The sequence below is a fragment of the Hippopotamus amphibius genome, chromosome 1 (assembly GCF_030028045.1).
Source record: "Hippopotamus amphibius kiboko isolate mHipAmp2 chromosome 1, mHipAmp2.hap2, whole genome shotgun sequence".
NCBI lineage: Eukaryota > Metazoa > Chordata > Mammalia > Artiodactyla > Hippopotamidae > Hippopotamus > Hippopotamus amphibius.
Genome location: NC_080186.1, coordinates 80,307,310 through 80,332,639, shown reverse-complemented (window position 1 = coordinate 80,332,639; position 25,330 = coordinate 80,307,310). Strand labels below are relative to the sequence as shown.

General features: G+C 42.4%; 1 protein-coding gene across 3 annotated transcripts in view; it reads left to right on the top strand.

Annotated features, from left to right (window-relative positions):
* Positions 1-25,330, top strand: part of PGM1 (phosphoglucomutase 1) — a 54,240-nt gene that overhangs the window by 9,975 nt on the left and 18,935 nt on the right. Inside the window, exons 1-6 of one of the 3 annotated variants that reach the window (XM_057717461.1) lie at positions 11,623-11,751; positions 17,688-17,850; positions 18,201-18,347; positions 19,809-19,934; positions 22,293-22,483; positions 23,594-23,748. In XM_057717461.1, coding sequence (XP_057573444.1) covers positions 11,692-11,751; positions 17,688-17,850; positions 18,201-18,347; positions 19,809-19,934; positions 22,293-22,483; positions 23,594-23,748 — 842 coding nt within the window. In that variant the 5' untranslated portion in view covers positions 11,623-11,691. Of the gene's footprint in view, positions 1-11,622; positions 12,256-17,687; positions 17,851-18,200; positions 18,348-19,808; positions 19,935-22,292; positions 22,484-23,593; positions 23,749-25,330 lie in introns of those variants that run through there. The other 2 variants (XM_057717446.1, XM_057717454.1) reach the window with 2 other exon arrangements.

The following is a 25,330-nucleotide window of genomic DNA, read 5'->3' as shown; positions in this document are numbered from 1 at the left end:
TTGTGATCATTCCAAGCTCTGAAGCCAGTGGAGGGGCACGTGGGAGGGACTTCTGTGTCTGCCATCACCTCCACCGTCTACAGGTCCTGTCCTGTCTCTCTCTGTACATGATCCCTTGAGTTTGATCTGTGAGGCAGAGGTTCACGGTTGCTCTAAGTGTCATTCACAAGCCCATTGATCTGAGGCCTTCACCTCACTGGAGTCGTGAGCTAGCAGTGAGTAGTTGAGGATGGATCTGTGGAATGGTTACCTGTCCCAGGCCAATGTCATGCTACAGATGGGAAACTGCAAGAGATGGATGCTGTCATTTCTGTGAACCTCCTGGACCACATGGATTTTCTCATTCAACAAGCACTGCTGAGCACTCTTTATGTGCGAGGCACTGTGTGAGATGGCTGCAGGTACAGAGATGAATAAGACAGAATCTTCGTTCTCAGGACTCATGCTAGTAGAGGAGAATCCATAAGCAGTTACAAAAATATGGTGTGAATACTAGTGTATTAGTTTCCTCTTGCTGCTGTGACAAATGACTCCAAACTGGATAGCTTAAAACTACAGAAATTTATTTTCTTACCGTTCTGGAGAACAGAAGTCTGAAATCAAGGTGTTGGCAGGGTTGCACTCCCTCTGAATTTCCAGGGGAGAAGTTCAGGGAATCAAAGAAACACAGAGTCACTCAACCCCATCTTGAAGGGAAAGGGAAGAAGGAGGATGTCTTCTCTTCCCAGACAAGGTGATCTTTGAGGCAAGTGCAGGATGATAAAGAGGAATCAGGGAGACCTTAGTTGAGAGTGAAGTCAGGGTGGAGGCAGGGCACAATCACTGGTTTGATGCATATACCTAATACCGTTGTTGTTGTTGTTGTTTTTAAAAGTATACTAATGGTAATAATTGATGAGAGGCACTCCAAAATCCACCATGCTTCTGTAGACTCCTGACATAATGTCAAACAGAAGACAGGCTCTTGGTGGCTCCCTGGATCTTACCAGATAACTTTAGTTCATAGTGATGGGTTGGAATTGAAGATTTTGGTTTAAATCTCAGTTGTACAATTTACTGTACAATATCATGGATTATGTTTAACTGATCTAAAGCTCAGTTTTTGCACTTGTAAAATGGGATCAATTCTAGTATCTGCCCTGTTGGAGAGTTTTATGAGAATTAATGTAAATAATGGGCATACAAAGGTTTGGGGAACTCTAAGATGCAACTCAGATGTGAGTTATTATGGTTGTTTTGAAATTCCACTATTGCTTCAGGAAAGTCACCCCACGGTGACTTCTGATTTAAGCCTCCTGCCAAAACAAATGTCAACACACAATTTTATGTAGAATCAAAGTCCAAAACTCAGATATGCTAAAGAGTAACCAAGAAGTAAATATATCATGCCATTTTGAGGATCTTAGTGGAATATTAAAATTACCTCTTTTACATTAGAATTTTGTTGCATTATAACTTTTTTTGTTTTATAAATTTATTTATTTATTTATTTTACTTATTTATTGGCTGTGCTGGGTCTTCGTTGCTGCACACGGGCTTTCTCTAGTTGCTGAGAGCTGGGGCTACTCTTCATTGTGGTGCGCAGGCTCCTCATTGTAGTGGCTTTTCTTGTTGTGGAGCACATGGGCCCTAGGTGCGTGGGCTTCAATAGTTGCAGCACATGGGCTCAGTAGTTGTGGCTCACGGGCTCTAGAGCACAGGCTCAATAGTTGTGGCGCATGGGCTTAGTTGCTCCGTGGCATGTGGAATCTTCCCAGGGCAGGGCTCGAACCCGTGTCCCCTGCATTGGCAGGCGGATTCTTTAGCACTGCGCCACCTAGGAAGTCCGCATTATAACTTTTGATGCCAGACAGACTTGAGTTTGATGCCTGGATATGTTATTTATTAGCTGTTTAATCTTAAGCAAACTGCTTGAAGTCTCTTTTCCTTTACACATTTGTAAAATTAAAATAATATGTCATAGAGGTGTCTTTAGAAAATAATAAGGTAATGTGTAGGAAGTTACCTGGCATAGTGCCTCACACATAGCCCTGATGAGCAGGTTGCTCCACTGGGCAGTAGGGATTTTGATGGGAAATACAGACGCTTTAAACTTCTCTTTGCTAATAGTCCCCCAGGCAGCTCCCACCTTCTCAGTTTCACTTCTCTTCTTCCATTTGACCAATAACCTATCAAGATGCTCTACACCTGTTAGCCTGTAAATTTCAGGACAGAAATAGCTTTCTTACAGAAAGTGCTTCATACACAGGGCCTGGGGTGCGGTGGGGGATGTGTTCTACATAATTGTAGGTTTCTGAAATATATGATCAGCCTGATACCCAGTTATGTCAAAAGAGCACAGCGCCAGCCCCCAAATAAGCAAAATTGTCCCAGAGTGGCTTCCGTACTAGTCACAGTGTTAGGTATCCACACACCAGGTCTACCTATTAGGGTTTTAGGGCCGTGATTCTAGTAAAGGTTGGTTGAGTCCGCTTGCTCCAGCTACTTCTCTTGAACATTTGAGCGGGTGCTTTCACCCCGCCAACACTTGCTGAGCGTTTTCTCATTGCTCAGTATCGACCTGTGTGTTTGGGGCATACACAAATGCATAAGCAGTCTCCAGCTCCCTGGGGAGCCTGTCATCCAGTGGGCATTTCAGGTCAGCGTGACAGTGCCTCCATAGGGTGTCCCTGGGAGCCCAGGGAGGGGAGCGTGGAGAGGTGATCGGAGGAAGCTTCCAGGGGAGGTGTATCCGAGCCAAGTCCTGAAGGATGTTGAAAAGGAAGCCAGGAAAAAGTGGATACAGTCTACGCAGGGGCAGCAGCGGGAGCAAAACAAGGAGGCCATTGTGGAAAGCAAGTCCACGGGCTTCGACTCAAAATAGAACGCATCTTAATGCCTGCAGAGCAGGGAGGGAGGAGGGCGGCAGGGCAGCCAGAGATGAGTTGTCACCATACAGGTCCTTAACCCAGAGGCTTTCTGTTATACACAGGCCAACCTAAGACCCTGTCTGAGAATCATGATCCCGGTGGGAGTTGGGAATCTTGGTGACATAGGTTAACAAAGAAAAAGCTGTTTATAAGGGGGCCAGGGTATTTGTCCAGTAACACAGTGTTTGTTCAGTAACATATGAAGGCTCTGTTTGCTGAGCCTGTCTTTAACCAGTAGATTACATGGCATATAACCGTCTGTATGTGACCTGACGTTTTCATCAGGGCAAGTCTTTTAAGTTGGGTTAGTTGATCTCAATACACATTGTAGAATGAATGATGCACAGTTCACTAAGTTAAATCACACATTTATTTACCAAAAAAAAAGAAGTACAGTGAGGCTGTGCTATTTCCCATAGATCTCACTCCCATGTTAGCGAAGGGGCTGAGACACTGGGTCGGCCATGACCTTCTTTTTCTCTTGTTACTTTAGTCTCTGTCACTCTCTAACTCTTCACTCACGGGTTTTCTCCTCCACACTGAAGTTCACTTTCTGGAACAAACACCATGAAGACCTCTCCGCCTCTGCCTGCAATTATCCAGTGCTCCCCGCAGGGAAGCAGCTTAAGCTTTTGGCCTCAAACACACAGACTAACCAGCTCTACTTCCTTCGCTATTGCAACTTCTAGTTCTGTTCCTAATGGTTACTGTACAAGTCCGTGTGCTGTAGAAACTACCTGAAATGCCAGTTCTCAGGCAGAGGGTGCTCTGTTGTGGATGCCTGTGCTTTGGGAAGTCGTCTGTGATGGTGGGAGTAATTTTATAGTTCAGGTTGGTCTCAGGAAGGGGGACTGGTTACTTGACTACTGCCTGGAAAAATTCACCTCTGTTCATCAGAAACCCTAGTCACAGAGGTCCTTGAACTCTCACTCTGACAGTTTAGCTACTCGAACATTTGTTAACTATCCACCATACTTCATACCAGGTTACAGATGAACAAGGTGCCGTCTTTTTCCTTACCGCTGAGCAAAGAAGGAGGCTTGTTTGCATAACCAAGTCGTGGCGTGTACCGTGCTATTTAGTGCTCAGAACCAACACTCTGGGGCAAAGAAGAGACGTGTGGGGAGGGTCCACCTGAGGGCCTCTCTCTCACAGCAGCTGCCCAGCTGCAAAGCGGTCAGCTGTCCCTGGAGTTGGGTTAGATGAGTGGGGATTCAAACCCAGACTTCCGCTATGCTGAATTCCTCAAGGCAGACATTTTTAATAGAGTTATCTAGAGCTCTAGTCTAGGGGTTTCCCAGATCGTTTATGTTGTGGTACAACTTTTGATTTTCCTGAAGCTTTGTTCTCACTTAAATCTTAAAACCCAGTGAGAATGTCCTGCCTCTGCCCACTAAGCTACTGTTCGTCCCAGGAATTCCCATAAATGGTGTAGAGTGGAGAAAATGACATTTCTTTAGATCTCTGTTGTTGTTTTTTTAAGCTCTTTATTGGAATATAATTGCTTTACACTCTTGTACCAGTTTTTGAGGTACACCAAAGTGAATCAACTGTATTTATACATATATCCCCATATCCCCTCCCTCCCGTGACTCCCTCCCACCCTCCCTATCCTGGCCCTCTAAGTCATCACCCATCATCGAGTTGTAGATCGCTGTTTTAAAAGCTATTGCTTATTGAGTATTTCCGTTCACATGGCCACATATTACAACAAGAGGCAACACGGTATGATGATTAAGAGTATGGGCTGTGGAGCCAGATTGCCTGGGTTCAAAACCCATCTCCACAATTTCCAAGCTATTTGACCTTGGGCAGATGACATAACCTCTGTATCCCCCAACGGTCTCATCCCTAAGGTAGGGGCTGAGAATAATATTATTGATCTCATAGGGTTGTTGTGACGATTGAGTTAATGCTTGTAAATCTCTTGGAACACTGCCCAGCACATCGTGACCTACTGCAATTATCTCCTACTGCCTTTAAAGCGGTGTCATTGTCCCTGTTTTACAGATAAGAAAACTGAGACCAGAAAGGCCATACACAGCCAGAAGCTGGCAAAGGCAGGATTCAGACCCAGGCCTGTCTGACTCAAAGTCCTCGGGTTAGAGCAGGGACTATAGATTCCCCTTCCTCCACCTTTTCCCTGGTCCATTGTAGGTGTTTAATCTATCCCACAGACTGCCCCATAGCACTGATTCTCTCCTGCCTGGGCCCACGTACTTTAGAGATCAGGGGATGTGTTAGACGGATGGGATCAGCCTTTCGCACTCTCTGTTTTGATAGTTTGTATAGCATTTATTGAGTGGCTCCTCTACGGCCAGGCATCGTGATAAGCAGTTTACACGCTTTTCCTCATTTGATGTCAGAACCTTTAAAGGAAGTTTTACTATCCCCATTTTTCAGAATCTCAGACTCACAAAGACCCCATAGAAAAAGATGTCCCCTCTTTGTGTCTACGTTCATTCAGTTTCTTTACAGCTGGACGTTCTAGTTTGGCCAGGCCACGTAACTGGAAAAATCCTTAGTGATGAGACAGACAATAATCTCACCATTCCTCTCTTCTTCTTATAATAAACGTCAAGAAATCCATCACGTTTTAATTATTTGATAGAGGGCCAATCACTGTCTACCACAGAACTCCAGGGGGCGTGATGCCTGTTGTACCCCAGGTGGATGGTCCCCGCTAGAGCTGTTAATGCTGCTAGAGCCAGTCAGCCCACCCCTTCTGAGGCTGTAGGAAGTCTTGCTTGTGTTTCCATTTTCTACCACAAGAGGGAAACATAACCATGGGTGATTTGAAAATAAAGCGATTCTTTAGATAGGCCTATTTTTACCAAAGGATTTTAATACATAGTTCCTGGTAATCGCCAGAATATGGGAAAATATTGTCAGCTCCAAATGAATATTCTTCAGGGATTTAAATGAAAAAAAATTTTAGGCTGCCCCAAAAAGGAAATAAGATAAAAATACATATAAAAATATTATATGAACCATATTCATTGTTGTTTTTATAGGTCAGAATGGTTGAATATTGGTGATTTCTAATTAAATGAGTCCGCTTGACATGTGCATTTTGTATTAAAGTAATTCCTAAGCCCTGAGCATCTTCAAATTGGGGAGATTGTTTTTAGATTTAACCACACAAATAAAGAATTACATTCGTGGAGTGGGGAGTGCCTTCTAAAAATTCTCTCCTCTGAATGCTCAGAACACCCTTGTGAGCTCTCAGATTTTAATCCTTTTTAAAACGGCATGTTGACTTATTTATCTCTCCTTTTATTGATTTTTATTTTTGTTTGTGCCATGTGGCATGCGGGATCCTAGTTCCCCAACCAGGGATCAAACCCATGCCTCCTGCATTGGAAGTGCAGAGTCCTAACCACTGGACACCAGAGAATTCCCTTTGTCTCCTTTTAGATCAGAAGTTTGACAACTTGAGTCTGTCATCTTCCTGTGGTGCACACTGGCTGATGATATGAGTGGAAAAAGTCAGTTTACATAGTAACTGTTGAACACACGGGTGGGTAAGCAGAGGGGCTACAGACTGGCGGATGCTGAAGGACGTACACACTCCCAGGCAGCGGTGTTCTGAACCTGGGATTGTGTACAGCTCTGAGCAAGCCATCTGGTCCTTGTAATCCTTGTGGCCTTGTACCTTTAGAGTTTAATGTAGTTTCTCCTTTTCTTTAAAGGACAGTTCCTAACTCTATTAAAACATATATACTCATAGATAGGTATTAAACGCAGCTGCATATTTTCAGATTAGTTCAGGGCAGTGTCTTCATGTTGGAGGAAAATAACCTAACAGGGCCCAAACTGGCCAAGGACTCGAAGTTGAAGTTCTGTGTAAGAGGAGCAGCTCTGGACAGGATCACAGAGTCCAGAATCCTCAGAGCCCCCTCAGCTGCAGAGGGAATCTTTTTTGCAAGCCTTGGTCCATCTTTTTTCCAGGCTCTGCTTCTCCAAGCTGTTTGATGCGTCCACTTTCCAAAAAACAGAAGGTTGTGTTCCTCCTCACTTAAAGATGTCCATAGCTTCTGGTGCCTACAAAATAAACTCTGTTGTGATTCATGAGACTCTATAATCTTGTCCCAGCTACTTCTCACCCTATCATTGCAACCTCTCAAGAGCCATGGCTGTGTCCATGCACCTCTGGGACAGAACCAAGGCCACCAGGCTGTGATGGCTCCTCTGACATGAACTTCTTAAGAACAAAGGTCCATTCACCATTTTTTTCCTATCCTTACAACCCCTCAGAATGTGAGAATAATTCATATCTTTACATAATTTTCTAGTTCACAAAGGCTTTCATAGAGATTCAGTGAGGTTATTGTCGCCAAAATCTTGTATGGCAGTATCATCCCATTTTAGAGATGAGGACACTGAGGATGGAAGGGTGCTGACATTTACTGATAATCTGCTGTATGCCAGACACAGGTACTCAGTGTTTTCATACGTGTTACCTGATTCAATTCTCAGAACAACCTTGACAGCTCTCCCCATCTTACAGGATCAGGGCAGTTAAGTAACTTGCTCAAGATTGTACCTCTCATACATTTTATTTTATTTATTTTTATCTATTTATGTATAGATTTATTTATTTATTTATTTATTTATTTGCTTGTTTATGGCTGTGTTGGGTCTTCGTTGCTGTGTAAGGGCTTTCCCTAGTTGTGGCGAGCAGGGGCTACTCCTCGTTGTGGTGCTTGGGTTTCTCATTGTGGTAGCTTCTCCTGTTGTGGAGCACATGCTCTAGGCATGTGGGCTTCAGTAGTTGTGGCTCATGGGCTCAGTAGTTGTGGCTCACAGGCTTCGTTGCTCTGTGGCATGTGGGATCTTCCCGGACCAGGGCTGGAACCCATGTCTCCTGCATTGGCAGGTGGATTCTCAACCACTGAGCCACCAGAGAACTCCCTCTCATACATTTTAGAGTCCAAGATTTGAGACCTGGTTGCTGGCTTCTGAACCTGTGGTCTCTGCATTATCCTTCAGTGCCTCTCCTGGGGCTGGCATTCATTACATGCTTACTTACTGTTGGTTGGAGAAATGAATGACTTTTCCTAGCTTATGCTTCCTGTCACTGGGGCCAAACACCCTAAGCACTTAGGCACCTGCAGCTGTCACAAGCACAGGGCTTTGGGCTGGGGGTCTGATGATCCCTGCTGCTTTTAGCCCAGTAGCTTTCTTTCTAGTGCTTGTGCTGAGAGACAGGGTTATCAGTTCTATCCCCTATGCCCACTCCTGGGGCATTTTCTAAAGAATAATTCTTGGTGTGAAGAGGTGAATGTTTTTAGGCCGTGGGTCCAGCCTTCCCATGAGCCCTGGGACAAAGCAGTTAGCAACCCAGTAAATATTTGTCAATGGGAAAAAGAAAGGAAAGTTAGAATGAATAAAGGATTGGCAAGTTCAGTTTCTGCTGTGTTCTACTAGGAAGGCATCATTGCTGGTCAGAGCGGGAGCTGGAGCTTTGGGAGGCCAGGGGCGAAGGGGTTCATAACTCTGCCATTGTGAAATTGATTGGACCCAAGACCAGTATGAAAGTTCCTTGTCTGAAGGGAATAATCCTTAAATCCTCTGTATGGTTTAAATGTAATTTGTGTCATTGTGAAGGAGTACTGGCAAGGCAGGCGAATTCATTAGGCCAAATTGGGTTCGCTATGCTCGACAGTAACGTTTCCGAAGATGAAGTTCAACCTTTGCTGGAGAGCTCAAACAAATGAGTTTCTTAATAGCTGCCCCACTTAGTCTGAGCGCCTTCGGAAGCTTAATGCTTTTAATGCTTCTTCTTTTTTACCACACTTCACAGTCCATCTAACATGGCTGCTTCTGGTAATATTTTTATATGGGGTTGAGTTCTATAGTGTCCATAAAATTATGACTCAGGCCCATCTTTAGAACAGAAGCTTTTCTAGGGCAAAGCTTATATCTTTTTTGGTTTAGCTTTGCATGTTGACAAACACCATGCTGACACACGTAGTTGATGAAAACATTGCTGTTCATTTTGGGGTACAGAACTTTCTCCCCTGGAGCCTTGGATTTGATGTGCACTTAAACTGCTGGATATTCGTTGGCACGTACAAGAGCCATGAGCAATGGGAGTCTTTTCCAGTCCATGCCTCGCTGTAAAGCTGGCTCACATGCAGTGAAGTAAAAAAGCATATGTGCCCACACGGACATTCCCATCCAGGAGGGGGGCGCTGGTTCACCTAGTGACCTGATTCCCCAGGTTTCACAGCTAGGACTTCTCGATGCTCAAACACTGCTGTCTGTTTCCATTTGTGTTAAATAATGTTTTAAAAATGAAGATGCTCCACTGGGGAAGAATATTTAAAAAGCTTGAAAGTGAGAGGCCATCAGATAATGAACCCCAAAGTGGCATATCAGCTATTTGGAGAGTTAGGACTGGAAGAGCACCAGCATTATTAAGTTTGCAATGATTCTTTTGAACTAGTTTAGAATATGTATATTTTTAACCTTTAAGAATCAGAAGAGTTACATTTGGAGTACTTTCTGTATCAGTTTTTAGGTAGTTAGAAACTGGTACTAGGCCTAAGAACAGTCTTAATTCTGGAGAAGTGTAGCTTTTACAACAGTTTCAATGTGAAAAAATATTTTTAGAAACAAATTTTGGTTCATATGAAAACACATTGATAAGTTGAGGTGTTCTAGTATCTGATGTGGCCACTGTCTTCAAAAAAAAAAAAAAAAAAGCAAGCATTTGCTGCCCTTTGAAATAACACTTGTTGGATCCTATACTGCAGACAAACCCACTTGGATGCTTGTGGGTTTTCTGTGTTGAACATCTGTCGATTTTGAATTTTCATAATGGTGCCTGGATCCTTCATCATTTCTCATTTTATGGAATTGATTTGCATTGACCATAAACTATAAATACAATAAGTAAATGTGTGGGAAAATCTCCCAACAAAACATTACTCTCTCAGTTCTGGCTTTAGCAAGAGCTTCGAGAGAGCCGCTGAGCACCTGCAGAGAACATTCTGGAATGTGTGGGCAGAGAAGCTTTGGTGGGGATATTGGAGCCCCCTTGCAACCAAGTGTCCCTGAGTCTACGCTGGGCTCTCAAGACCTTGTTAAGGAAACCACCAATTACATGGTTGGTTGCTCTGTTATTCCCAATGAAAAGATTGTTGAGTTGATATTTCATAAATATGGATTTATTATTAAATATGTCAAGACACATAGACTGGTTTAATTTGCGCGCCTATCTAAAACCAGAGAAAACTTGCCGCTGAACTTAAAAAATATGAATTAAAAAAATGCATTTGTAGGAAGTTGAAAAACATTGGGTATGTAAACTACTGTTCATAAAGCAAGCTTACTTCATAAGAATTTTAGTTTTAAAAATGAAGTGAGGCAAAAATAAGCTATAAAAAGCAAATGTCAAAAAAAAAAAGCAAATGTCTTTTGGTCAACTGGTTTTCAGCTTAAGAGACGTGTCCCGTGAATTGTTTTAATGTTTTGTCTCAAGGTCCTCCCTGCAGATGGGCCAGCCTTGTTTGCCATTTGAAGGAGGCTAGGCTTCCATGGTAGTGGCCTGCGTTCTGCTCATGGGCCCATTAGTTCTCCTGGTCCAGTGCAAGTAGCCCCTGGAACCCAGAGACATTCTTGCCTCACAGAGGGCAATTTCCTGCTCCCAGGGCCTGTCTGCTTTTTGACTTGGCTTGAGAAGTTAGTAGAAGAAGATCCAGATTTTGTTTCTCAAGGGATTACTACTTTTCCCTTGAAAGCCTGACTTTCATGTGCACATCAGACTCCCCAGACATGTGGCGTCACTAGTCCTGATTTACTTTTTAAACCTCCTTAGCAAGTTCACCAAAACCTTGACAGTGGAGCTTCGCAATTGACAGCTTTTGCTGAGCCAGATGAAGAACACACATGTATGTACTGAAATGGATTATTAATAAAACCTCAGGGGTCAAATGGGATCAGGTAGAACGTTTTTAAATATCTTAGGTTCTTCAAATGCAAAGGAATTAAACTGCTTCACTGAAAATGTTTTCTTAAAAGTCAAGTCTACTTAAAACTGAGAATATTAATATACAAAATTTCATCTTATGTTCATGTTATTTTTCCACGTAACTTGATCAAGCCTCATGCATTCAGAAAAACTAACCCCCTACCCACCCCAAGTATTCTGCTTTTGTTTTCAAGGATTTGTTGACTCTTCATCCTTACTTTTCGGTAAGTTCAAGAGAATGACCAAGCTGTTGGTCACTCAGGGCATATTTGTGATCTCTATTCTTCTAGAACTAAATAGTGTTTTGTTAAATCTTTGGTGGCCAGTGAATAAATCTGTTCTGATAAATAAACAAATCTAATGCTTTTTTTTTTTCCTTGTGACTGGATTGCATGTGGGAAGTAAAACAAATCCCTTGAGTATCAAATACTTGAGTATCAAAATGATGGTGATGAAAAGAAATCAGAGGTAACTGAGATCCCTCACTTCCATTTTAAGACTGACCTTTAACTTGTGAGATGGCATGGAACAACTTTAGCTACAGATGGCCTTCTCAGTGATGACTGCCCAGAGAGGCTCTGGTTTAAGGCGTGTCCATAGCAGCTGGAGCCACACCAGGGTATCTTGTTCATGAACCTGCTTCTTAGGACTGCACTTGCTCCATCTTTGCCTGGCTCTGAGAGTGGAGTCTGGAAGCCACTTGGTGTTTGTAACTGAAGTCTGCTGCGTGCAACACCCTCTGGACCTATCTCCACCCTAACAGGGAAACGAGGCAAAAATAATTGAAGGGTATTTGGCTTGATTATGTGGGCAGACTGTCTTCACGAAAGCAGCTTTGAAGAGCTGCTTTGTGTGTGGGTGTGGGTGAGTGTTTGGTCCTTAACTTTTTCACAAGGGGTGACGACAACAGGAATTAACCCCGCTTCCTCACTGAGAGTGATCTTCCAGGCAAGACCTCTGTTTTAGTTATTTGGGTGACACCGTTGCAGCTTCAGGTTGGACAGAATTTTTTGGGGACGCTTGACTGCTTTCTGGACACCCTCGCTGAGCCAAGTGGTGGAATGAAAGATGAGTGATTTTGATGAATGGATTTCTGGGAAATACAGAAAAATGGAAGAAGGTCCTCTCCCTCTGTTGACTTTTGCTACAGCTCCCTACTACGACCAGAAACCGGGAACTAGTGGATTACGGAAGAAAACCTATTATTTCGAGGCAAAGCCATGCTATCTGGAGAATTTCATCCAGAGTATTTTCTTTTCCATAGACCTAAAAGATCGCCAGGGATCCTCACTGGTGGTTGGTGGAGATGGGCGGTATTTTAATAAATCGGCAATAGAGACAATAGTGCAGATGGCAGCTGCCAATGGGGTTGGTATACGATAAGTATTGCTATGCTTTTGGCTCTCCACATAACCTCTTGATTTTGCAGAAATAGACACAAGTGCAAAGATTTGTATGTTGTAAACACCTCAGTGCTACTAACATCCAATTAAGTTTCATTGTGACTTCAGAGATTGCATATTGTGATATTACCCCTGAAATTACATTAATCACATTGGGATGTGGGAACGTAAACTCAGTTTCTTACATTGTGCTCTGTGCCTGTTGCTTGAAAAAGTACCTGTTGCTTTTAGACATTTAAAGCATACCCCAGCCTTAGGCTGTCTTATCTACATTCTAACTAGTCTTGAGGGGCACTCTGTCCTGTGTATGAGGCTTAATGAGCAGAGGAGAGAAGAAGATTTTGTTTTCTTTCAATGGCTTCCTTGTTGAAGTTCAGTCACTTGTCAAACAGGAAAACAAAAGCCAGGGCAAGCTGTTATTTGTGGGTCCCGGTAGTCGTGCAGAAATGCTAGGAGGGAATTGGAAAATGTTAGGTGTGAGCTTTCCAAGAGGACCTGTTACAGGGGACCCACTTATAATGACCTTGAACACAAAGAAGCCCTGTGTGTGGTGAATTTGTGCAGCAGGGTAGAGATAATAACTCCTGTGAGACCATAAGGAGGATCTGCTAAAACTCTGCATCGTGAAAAACTGGGTCGGCTGAATTAACCAAATCAGAAGGAATCTTTCACCAGGAAGCACTGATCTTGATAATCTAACAATTTGCACAGTCTTACTGATTTACAGGAAGGCAGGTATGAGGACATTGCTGTTTTTGCTCTGCAAATTCCTCTGTGGGACCAAAAATATATTTTTAGTGTTTTAGATTACACTTAGCAATAATTTGGAGCACACAGTCCTTCAGTACTTATAAATTTTAAAAATCTGTTTTATTTCTCTTCTGGAAGTGATTTTGATTCTGAGAACATAAAATTTAGCATTGTAGCCAAATGCTTTGGGCATTCATTTTCAGTCTATTTTAACAACACACTAAACAGGTGTGGCTGTAAAAGCCAAATTAAAAAAAATCATGTTACCAAATTATATTTAGAAGAGTTTGTAGATCCTATTGTTTATTATAATGTGAGGTTTCCTTTATAAATCCAGTTTCAGAATCCTAATGCCTCTCATGTAAAATTTGCTGATAAAGCACTCAAATATGAAATTGACACACACACATTTTTAAGATAAAATGTGACACGCTGTAAATTTCATCTTTGAGGAGAGCTGCAAAGGGAACGGTATTAAGATGCTTTTAATCTGTTGGGAGAGAACAAATGGAACATTATTTCTCCAAATATATCTAGATTGTCGAGTGGATCTGGTACACTGTCCCCTTTGCTGTGATATATTTGGCTTCATTTCCTTTTTGTGCAAAGCAGAAGGATGTGGAAGAGGTGGTAGGAATGTGTAATTCAGCTAGATCCTATAGACTTTCTCAGATTTACAATCTGAAGTTTTGCTAAATAATGCATTTAAGTGATAATAATTGACTAAATATGGTAACTGCCTATTTGTTAGAGCTGTGGCAGCCCCAGCAATATTTTCAAGTCTTTTCAAGGACATTCCTCGTTAAAAATAGTGTTGCATTTAAAAGTCACGCTACTCAGCTGAATTATGTAAAACATTTAGTGATAAAGCACTTTCATCTGATAAAACCTATCAAATCCTGTATAGTTTGATTTCTTTTTCTAACATGTCCTAAATTCTGACTATATGAACATCCCTTTGATTGTGGGCAGAACTTTAGGGAGGCAATCTAAAGGAAAGATAATTTATTTCGCAGATTTTGGTAGAAGTCAATGTTCCTTCCTCAGCTTTGTCAATATTCACTCCACCCATGAGCCGATTCTAGGAGAGCTTTTCAGTCTGGTGAGCTACATGAAGATCATTTCATTTCTCCCCTTTACTACACTTTTATCTGGTACATTTATGGATAATAGAATACACACTGCCTTTGTTTTTATTTGCACAGAGCTGTCTGCATTTACAGGCAATGTTAATGTACACAATAAAGCATTGGTGGGGCCCCGTTTATAGTACTGGTATCTCATTCAGTCCCCAGAGCTTTAAACCTGGAGATAATTTTAGAAATGAGAATAGAACCTGTGTGTATCACTGGCAGAGCAAAGAAAATGGAACTTGTTTTTTTGTTTTGTTTCTTTGCAGTTTGTTTTTTTTTTTTTCCTGTGAAACATAAGAAAACACCAGGCCCTATTTTCAATTAAAAGGAATATTTTAAAGTTTGCTCCCTGTCATGGTTAACTATAAAAGGTGTGTGGGGGGTCGGGGGCAGTGAGGTATCCAGCTTGGCAGCAGGATGTGAGTTATACGGAAGGGAGTAGTGGGCGAGGAGGAAGGGCAGGAAAGACTGCTTGGTATAGGGCTCTCAGTGGAGGGCTAAGGTATCTCTAAGTCTGTAGACACTTGGGACCCAGGGAAGGGTTTGTTAAAAAAAGTTTTTCTTTTTTGTGATAAAGTATACCTAACATAAAATTTGCTGTCTTAACCATCTTTTTTTTTTTTTTTTTTTTTCCAGCATTGGTATGGACCAACAGCTGCTGGTCTTTTTTTTTTTTTTTTTTTTTTTTTTTTTACTATTTTTGGGGGGTACAGCAAGTTCAATCATCTGTTTTTATACACATAACCCCGTATTCCCTCCCTCCCTCAACTCCCCCCCACCCTCCCTCGAGTCCCCCCCACTCTCCCCGTCCCAGTCCTCTGAGGCATCATCCATCCTCGAGTTGAACTCCCTTTGTTATACAACAACTTCCCACTGGCTATCTATTTTACAGTTGGTAGTATATATATGTCTATGCTACTCTCTCGCTTCGTCTCAGCTTCCCCTTCACCCCCCACCCCCTCCCAGTCCTCGAGTTCTGCAGTCCATTCTCTGCATCTGCGTCCTTGTTCTTGTCAGTGTGTCTTAACCATCTTCAAGTGTACGATTCAGTGGTATTTATTACATTCACAATGCTCTGCAACCATCACCACTAGCTATTTCCGGAACCTTTTCATCATCTCATGCAAACTCTGTACCCACTAAACAAGAAGTCCCCATTCTCTTCTCCCCGCAACCCCTGGCAACTTTGGTTTTACTTTCTGTGAATTTGCCTGTTCTGTGTCCTTCATATAAGTGGAACCATGCAATACTTGTGTCTGGCTTATTTTACTTAGTATAATGTTTTCAAGGTACATCCATGTTGTAGCATGTATCAGAATTTCCTTCCTTTTTAAGGCTGAGTAGTATTCCATTGTATATGTATACACATTTTGTTTATCCATTCATCTTTTAATGAACATTTGGGTTGTTTCCACTTTTGGTTACTGTGAATAATGCTGTTATGAACACGAGTGTGCAAATATCTGTTTGAGGCCCTGCTTTCTTTTTGTGTCAATACCTAGAAGTGAAATTTCTGGGTCATATGGTACAGGGAAGGTTTTTGAGTAGGGGAGGGACACAGTTAGAATTATGGTTTAGAAAGATGAACTAGGTGGGCCTGAGTATTCAGCCAGGGTAGAGCAAGGGAGGCACAGGTGGGAGAGAGGCAGGAGAGATTGAGTCAGGAGCTGTTACAATGCTCCAGACATCCTTAAGGGGAGGAGGATAGTGGAGTAATATCTCCTCAATGTCAGGTTGAGGAAATATCCCAAGGATAATTCATGGGAAAGAGTCTGCTCTGGAAGGGAATATTTTAGCCAGCTGTACCTATTCTTGGGCTCAAGAGAAAGAACCTACCTTGGACTTCCCTTGCTTCTCTTGACTTTCTCTTACTCTTACCTCCTGGTGTAATCCTCTCAGTCACAGACCATTCCTGACTGCAGATTTCACCATAGGGAATGGTAGAATTAAGGGGTGACTTGGGTGGCATAGCTTAATATTCATTTATCAGTTTCCCCTTCCACATTAAGCACATACAGAATCCAAGTAAAAGTCAGTGTGCTTTGATGCGCAAACACAGTTTTCAGCTAATTCCACCAGCCACGCTGTCTGATCAAATTGCCACCTGTAAGCTTCTCTCATCGAAATTATGGAACTGCTCAACCATAGGCTTTTATTTTCATCAGAACCACACCCAGAAACTACTGGAAGGATTAGATGTTACCATTCCCACTGTATTGAGTCAAGGAGTTACCACTTCCTGAGGGAGGCAGAATGTAAGAAATATACTAGAATAACAGAAATTGTTCAGAGAGAGACATATGAGAGCCAAGAGGTACCTGGAATGAAGTGGCTGCTTCCTGAGAGGTGGTTGGTAGTGGAGAGGTTCAATTATAAGACAGTCAAGCTGTTAGTGACCTACTGGAAGGTGGCAAGGCTAACAGTCCCAGAAAAACTTCCCCAGGGAATCCAGGTATCTCACTGCTATTTTCAACATTAGAAATGCATCTTCCACCATCAAGTCATTTCTGCAACCATGTTTATCTTGGGTGGGGCAAGAAGAAATAACAACTTGAAAACTTAGAAACATCCCTGTCCCTTCCTTCTCTCAGAGGGGAGGATAGAGGAAGGGCACAAACGCTTCGCTTTTTACATCTTTTCATGTAGCGGTCACGTCTTCTCTAGTCAGAGGAACTGACAGAACTTCTTCCTTCTTTTCCGACTTGCATCATGTTGAAACAGATAGAAATTACTGTCATTTTAGCAAAGGCGCTGTGCTGATACCATCTGTGAGAGATACGGGAAGGTGAGTTAAGAACGCAACAGAAGTACCACCTGTGCTCTTTCATGTAGGTGGTCCTGGCTGGTTTACCTAGTGACGCTCCCAGCATTCCCTGCCTTAGGTCCAGGAGGTAGCCCAGGTACACCCTAGGGTGGGTAGGTGTGTCCTGCTTTGAGGAACCCACTGTATCAAAATCCAAGCTTGACTGGAAGCATAAATTTATGAAATACATTTTGTAACATTTCTTCATATAAAGTTTGCCCTTTTTACTTTTTCAGTATTTTAGTTTACAGAAGCCTTCTCTTTGGGTTAGAATTCCTTAAACTAATTAAACTTATATTCTCTCTCCCAGTGTGGGTTGAAAGTATGATTGAAGTCGATAAAAATGTGGTTTTTCTCACAATTTTTAATGTATCCAAATTATGAACCTGGTCTGGAAAGGCTCTGTTTTGTGTTCTTGCCAGAGCCTTATAGCATCCCTGGATCGTACACGATAAAGACCCAAAAAACTATCTGAAGGAATGGCTTTGTTCAGCAATGCTGATTCTACTTCAATAATACTACTACTCAGCAACAACAATAAACTACTTCAATATAATAATACTATTAACCCAAGCTGTTAGATGTTCATTAAAGGACATCTTTTCTGGTCCAGTAGAGTACTTCTTTGTCCATCTGGCTGTTCTGGCGTTTCTGTGCGGTAGCTCTGGGTTTATTGATGTTAAAGTGCGTATTCTGGTTTTCTTCTCCTAGATTGGTCGTTTGGTTATTGGACAGAATGGAATCCTCTCCACGCCTGCTGTATCCTGCATCATTAGAAAGATCAAAGCCATTGGTGGGATCATTCTGACAGCCAGTCACAACCCGGGAGGACCCAATGGAGATTTTGGAATCAAATTCAATATTTCCAATGGAGGTGAGTTTGCTGTCCTTTTGAGGATAGCCAGTTTTACGTTCTGTAGGACAAACCAATAACCTAGGCCTTGGGAAGTCAGGGTTCTGGTTCTGATCCTTCGCAAGGGAGCTTTTTGTTTCCTTTGGGTGAAAATGAGACGCTTCTCATGTTGCTATACCTGAATATGAGGAGGCATGCATGAATGATCATTAACATAATCTTAATATTTTCTTTCAGAAAATTCTCCTGGTTTGCTGCCTGAATGATGGCACGGCAGATGTGCTAGTGAAGAGGGATTGATGAGCTTTGTGTTCTTTGTATTTCCATGTCAGCTGTACAGAATGACCAACTGTATGCTGTTTGATTTCTAGGTCCTGCCCCGGAAGCAATAACTGATAAAATTTTCCAAATCAGCAAAACAATTGAAGAATATGCAATTTGTCCTGACCTGCAAATAGACCTTGGGGTTCTGGGGAAGCAGCAGTTTGACCTGGAGAACAAGTTCAAACCCTTCACAGGCATGTTTACTCTCTTCCTCTCTTGCCCACTCCTCGTTCCAACTTGAGGGATTTGCCTTCCAAGGTTTTAGTAACACGGGTCTTTATCTTTGGAAAGATTGTGGTCACCAAGCTTCGCATGTATTAATTAGCAGGTCTGGAACTGAGTCTGGGAGTCTAGAGACCTGAGCTCTCTGGGCCCTGCTGAGGATTAGCTGTGTGACCTTGGGTGAGTTGTTTCCAAATCTCTCAGCCTGAGTTTCTTACCTATAAAGTGAACGGCCTTGACGAGAAGACATGTAAGATCGTCTTCACAGCTATCTTTTATTGAGCTTTTATTACGTGCCAAGCTCTTCACATGCATTATCTCATTTTATTCTTACAGTAGCTCTGTGAGGGCAGCACTGTCAGTACTCACTTTTTCCAGACGAGGAAACAAAGGCTGAGAGAGCTTAAGTAACAGGCTCAAGGTCACATAGTCAGTGAGTGGTAAACCAGGATTCAGATGCAGGTGTGAATGATTCCAAAGCCCACGCTTTGATTTTGTTGTCAGTAAAATCAACTTAGACCATTTTGAGGGCTAAATTGAAACTCTCTGTGTAGCAGCTGCGGTAAATATTTTGTTGCTGAACTCCAAATTATTATGACAATGATTGATGGAATAAATGTTTATAAAATTACTCATATTAATAAACGAGGATGAGATGGTTAGCAGTGTGACTCGCATTTCGACCTTGCTCTGACATGTATTCCTTCCTCTGGACTGCAAGTTTGTGGGATGCATTTTTTGTTTGAACCTGCCCACAAGGTGCCCACAGTTGCATCCCAACAAAGAAGAAAGGGTGCTTTGGTGTATCTTGAAGACATTCTTCAGGTTTAGAAAACACCAGTGAGAATTTCTTAAATAAACACTTCATGTTTTGAAAATGTTCAGACCTCTGGAAATTCAACAAATAGAACAATACTTAGGTCCTATATTTGTTTTATTCCTTTAGCAGTGCATGTGAAAAGTGACTCATTAAAATTTTTTTTCTCTGCTTTTTACCATTATGTCTTGATGGCAGTGGGCCTGGAAAAAGGAGAGTAAAGTAGGTGTTACATTTTCTGTTATTCTTTGACACCAAAATACACTTCTCATGGAGATGGATAGGGAATCAATGTGGTAATAGAGCAGAATTTACCGTCCGGCAAACCTCCTTCAAAATTCCCCTGTGTGCCCCATCCCAGCTGTGCAGGCAAGTTACTTAATCTTTCAGAGCTTGAACTTGCTCGTCTATAAAACAGAGCTGATAACATTTACCTCTCAGGAAATTTGTTAGTATTGAATCAGAGATCATGTAACGGCCCTGGCACATTGGAACTGCTCCATAGATGTCCTTTTAAAATAGTGATTGCACGTTGACAGCAATATAATCATTTCAGAGGATAATATTTCTAAATGTGTTTAGTTCCTTCATCTTTTAATGTTACTTGTCCTCACAGTGGAAATTGTGGATTCGGTAGAAGCTTATGCTACGATGCTGAGAAACATCTTTGATTTCAATGCACTGAAAGAACTGCTTTCTGGTCCAAACCGACTAAAGATCCGTATAGATGCCATGCATGGAGGTATGGAGCCATTTCTCTTCCATTCCCTTCACTCAAAGATATGAAGCAGCTCTCGACTTTGTGTATCATGATGCTTTAACAACGTTTTCTTAAGACTCTCTCTGTTTGACAGTTTTTACACAGTTACTTTGCAACCATTTCAGACTAATATTCACGCAGATAAAAATCTAACTGTTATGCAGCAAAAATTCCTCATGGTAAGGTAGTGTGAAGGTCAGTGTTTCCAATTAAGCGTCAGGTTTTGAGTAACATGCAGCTATTTTCGTGGACTCTCCATCACCCTCCGAAGATGCCTTATTTTCTTCCTAAACACCCCCATCTATTTCCGAGGGGGCCTGTGATTTGCTAGATGTGATAGACACTCTCCTGAGCCCCACACCCCCCTTGCCTGCTTCCACATGTGCCTTTTCTTAGAAGATGACGGGAGTAAGCTGAGGATTAGATTCAGGAATAGCAGGATGTGTTTCTCTCCCTCTTCTTCCTCTGTGGGTTGTGTGGTCAGGTCAGTAGAGAGAGCAGCTGTCACCGAACCAGAACCATGAAGTTCTCTTGCATGTAGGGAATTCCTGAGCACTTGAGTTGTCTATTTGTTTTGTAATAATTTACAATTTTAGAACCTTTGAGTGGCAAGGATTTTCCCTGGTGTTGGAATCCATCTGCCTTCCTGGTTAGGGAAGACTTTCTGCCTGTGCTTAAACCCCTTCCATGATGCTGTCAGGGCCTCCTGTTACACTGCAAAACCATGGATAGAACACTTCTCCTGGTGGGCTGAAATCTTCTGTCTCTGGAACTTCTCCCCTTGGGTCCTGACTTGCCTCTGGAGTCCCATAGAATGGGTCTCCTTCTTTATTCAAAGACTATTCTGACTTTTCAAAGCATTCAACAGACATGTATTGAGTAGCTACTATGTGTACGCCTGGAGGATAGGCAGGGACTCGGTAGAGACTTCCTTCAAAGAGCTTGTGATGCTTGGGGAAATGATGTGGGTAAGAAACCAACTATTGCCAGGCCAACAAAAAGAGAGTTAGATAGAATTTCAGGTATTCTCCTTGGGGTGTGGAAGAAAGGGTCGTTTGACTAGAGGTATCAAGAAAGGTTTCCTGGAAGAAGTGGCAACCAACACACCTTTTATGAAAGAAGGATGTAGGGTGGTGGAAAGTCAAGTGATGGTCATGCCCAGCTGAGACAGTGGCTGTAGCAAGTGCACGAAAGCTTAAAAATGGACGTCACATTAGGGGAATGAGCAAAAGCCTGGGCTGGCTCTGGCATGGGGCTTGTGATGGGGTATTTGCTAGGAGGAGCTGGTCGCGAAACTGACTTCTTCCTCCAGGCCTTTCAGTTGTTCCTCAAAAGCCTCAGTTTCTACGCCCCTCGCAGCCCTGGGTGCCTCGGCCTCATCCTGTGGTGTGTCAGTCGCCCCCTTAACAGGAGGCCTCTAATGGGAGACACGTATTCTACCCCGTCCTGACCTTTGTTGCATGTATTGCTGTCCGTACCTTCCTTGGTGAAAATACTTTTTGAGTATTTTAGAGATGAACGTTCTTGTGCGTTGTAAGTGTCACTGTAAAGTATGTGACTGGTTTTTCCTGTTGTTTATTGTTACTGCTTTTTGTTTGTTTGTCTGTATTCTTTTAATCAGTTTGTTGGATAGCTTGATAGAGGAGAAAGATTAGGGCTCTGAATCCTAGCTCCCTCTCCTACTATCTAAGTTTGGGCAAATAGCTTCATCTCAGAATGTCAGTTTTCTTATCTATAAATTGGATGTGATAATCATAACACAAAATTTATAAAATGTGGCCTGGTACTGCTCTCAGTGCCTCATATCTATTAACTCACTTAATTCTCACATCCACCCTGGTAGGTAGCTATTATCAGTATCCTCATTTTTGCAGGCAGGGTAGACGGAGGCACAGCAGAGAGATTAAATAGCTTTCCCTAAATGGCACAGCCAGTAATTGGCAGAGCTGTGATTTGAACCCAGACACTCTGATTCCAGAGTCCAGGCTCTTAAGCACTAAGCTGTACCATCTGGTGGGCTTTTTCTGAAGGACTGAGTGAGAAAGCGGTTGAGAAGCACCTGGCGCAGGTGTGCAGCAGGGCCTTCATAATGGCTTGCTCCCTTCCCTTCCCCCACTCTTTCCTTCATCAACAGGCCCCACTTTTTCCAACCTAATCTCTCAATATTCCTATTTGTAGAAATTTTACCCCAGACTTATTTCCCCACAAGCCCTTGAAAACAGTTTGCACGTTCTCTTTGCTATTCATGCCATTCTCCCTAGAATGCCTCCACTTGGTCCCCAGTCCTCACCTCCTGTAATAAGTTTTATTTTCTGGTTCCTCATTTCATGCTCTGAATAGTTGTGGGACCGTATGTGAAGAAGATCCTCTGTGAAGAACTCGGCGCTCCCGCAAACTCAGCAGTTAACTGTGTTCCCCTGGAGGACTTTGGAGGCCACCACCCTGACCCCAACCTCACCTACGCAGCTGACCTGGTGGAGACTATGAAGACAGGAGAGCATGATTTTGGGGCTGCCTTTGATGGAGATGGGGTGGGTATAAGTGTATTTAAGTGAACTCTGATGGAGGTCAGGCCTGATCCTAAAGACTGGGGGGTAGTTGGAGCCTGGTTATGATATCATGACTGGTGCTTCATGAACTAGTTGGGTTCTTGGTACCCATCCTGAGGTAGGCTTTTGCTCTAAACCAGCAGCTGGCTACTTAATCTCTGGAAAGGGTCTTAGCCTTATATTATACCCATCTGTTCATTGACATTAGCTGAAAGATGAAAATATAGTAAGAGAATTAACATTTTATTCTTTAGCTACAATTAATATTTTAAATAAACACACTTTTATTTACAGTGGTGCGTGTATAACAGACAAGGAAGGAAAGTGTCTTAGGTTTGTACACTTGATGTGTCAGAGATTGTAAACATTATCCGTGTTTACTTAGTTGACAATATATTTTGGTGGCTGCTGTTTTTCTTTAACATCAGCTAGGATTCATTGTTTCCTAAAAAATAGTTTTTGCAATATCAAAATTTGGGGAAATTAAAAGGGTCCCTAGCAGACATCATTTGCAGTGCATCTTTCTGTTGCAGTGCATGATGGGAGTTTCCCCCTCCTTTCTCTCTGTTACTTGAGTATTTCCTACATGTCAGCCACCAAGCGAGCAGTGAGGTGACAGCATGTTTTGTTGGGTCCTGTACCAAATGGAGGGGCCGGCATTTAGAAGCCTTTTCTTGAGGAAATCTGCTTTGTTTCTTGCAGGATGACTGGTGGACCTACCAAACTCTAAATAGCCCATCTGTCCTCTCATTGTGGTCTCTCCTCTCTTCTGGGAGAGAAGAGAGGTGATTGGTTCCAGAGTTTGGAAAAGGTCAGGGAGGTTACAGTCAGCGGGCCTCTGGAGGGAGAACAAAGGATTCGGCCCAGAAGGAGTTTGTGCTTGCACTGTAATTTAAACCAGTTTTAGCTCCTTTAGGTGCCGTTGGCCCAGTGGTACTGTACACATCCATTAGGAATAAAATCCAGTATTTAGAAGCGAGTATGAAGAAATGTATCATAGTGTTAAATTTTATAAAACCTCCATGTAAGACAGTGTGGTTTCTTCAGCACTTTGATTAAAAAATCTTCCTTTGAATCCCCCTTCTCCCAAAGGATCGAAACATGATTCTGGGCAAGCATGGGTTCTTTGTGAACCCTTCGGACTCTGTGGCTGTCATTGCTGCCAACATCTTCAGCATTCCGTATTTCCAGCAAACCGGGGTCCGCGGCTTTGCACGCAGCATGCCCACCAGCGGCGCCCTGGACCGGTAGGTCTCTCCGTTCCCTGGGCTCCCACCAGGCCCCTCACAGGGCTGGGAACAGCCTTCCTCCCCTTTCAGGTAGAGCAGCGGAGGCATCGTATGGACTATGTCAGGATGTATTTTATGAAGGAACGGGTGAAGTTTTTTCCTGAATTGGATGTCCCCGCTCTGTGCTGCCTCAGCACCCTGCATGTCTTCCATTCCAGCACTTATCACACTGTGTTCTGATAGCCTGTTTACTTGACTATCTGCCCTGTTAGACTAGAAATTTCTACAGAGAAAAGAATGTCTTTGTTTACCATCCTAAATTCTGCCTGATCACAGTGTGCCTGGCATACAGTAGGACACATACACACACATTTTAAGAAATGAATGATTGCATGTTAATGAATGAATGTGCGAATGGCACTTCTGTTGTAGTCAAGACATCATTCTAGAGACTCACTTACCCTTAGCAGTGTGCACAGTGTGGGTGAAAGAGCGGTTTGGTGTAAGGTCAGTGTTTCAACAGAACTTTCTAAAAAACATTCCTCATGCAACCTCCATCAGATGCCCATACACACACAAGCATAGTAAATGTTCATTTATCCAAAATCTGAGTAAACATAAAGCTAAAATAGTTACAAAAAGTACATTCGGTTTTTGAGAAAGAAGGGACCCGGTGACAGTGAACAGTTGATATCTCTGACTTGTTTGTTTATTTATTTATTGTATTTCATCTCATTTGCAAAGGCTTTAGGATAGCTTATGAGATCACACCAAAAACATATGAAAAATATAAGTCATAAATGAGGACAAACCAGGAAGAATATTAATTAGATCATGTTAGGTGTCCAATAAATGTTTCCTGGATGAATGGATAAAGAACAAGTGAATGAATAAAAGGCCGAGGTCAGGGAGGAAAGCAGAATGTATATATCTAGGCTCTTACAATCATAATTAATATTTATTGAACAGTACCTTGTGCTAGACACGAAGTACTTGATATGTTTTAAGTCATTTAATTCTCAGACCAACCCCATGAAGTAAATGCTATGTTTAACTCCTCTTTACATGTGGGAAAACAAAAGGCAAAGAAATTAATTTGCCCAAGGTCACGCAGCTAGTAAATGAGCAAGCAGGATTTGAACCTAGAAACTTCGCTCCCAATCGCTAGGCTATACAGTAGTTTTCTATTTCATGTGTGTGTGTGTGTGTGTGTGTTATAGAACTAGTGCTGACTTCACTTCCACTGACAGAGTAATGACTAATATTCATATAGTAGTTTGTAGTTGACACAGTGCGTTTTTTACATTCACCATCTCCATGGATCCTCATAGCAGTCCTTATTGTAAGGAGCAGGAAACCAAAAGAGTATAGTTAGCAGCCTTGCCCAGGACCTCACAGTTACATCAGAGCTAGAATTAAGAAGCTGGTACTTCTGCCTCCACATCCTCCATCTGAAGTTGTGAGCTGGTCTGTGGCCACGCCCCTCTACATTAGACTGATCAGGTCCTGAAATACCTTCTGTATAATTCGAGAACAGTTTAATTCCAGTTTTTGAAAAACTTGATATTTTACATATAGAATCACAATGGAAAATACCTCA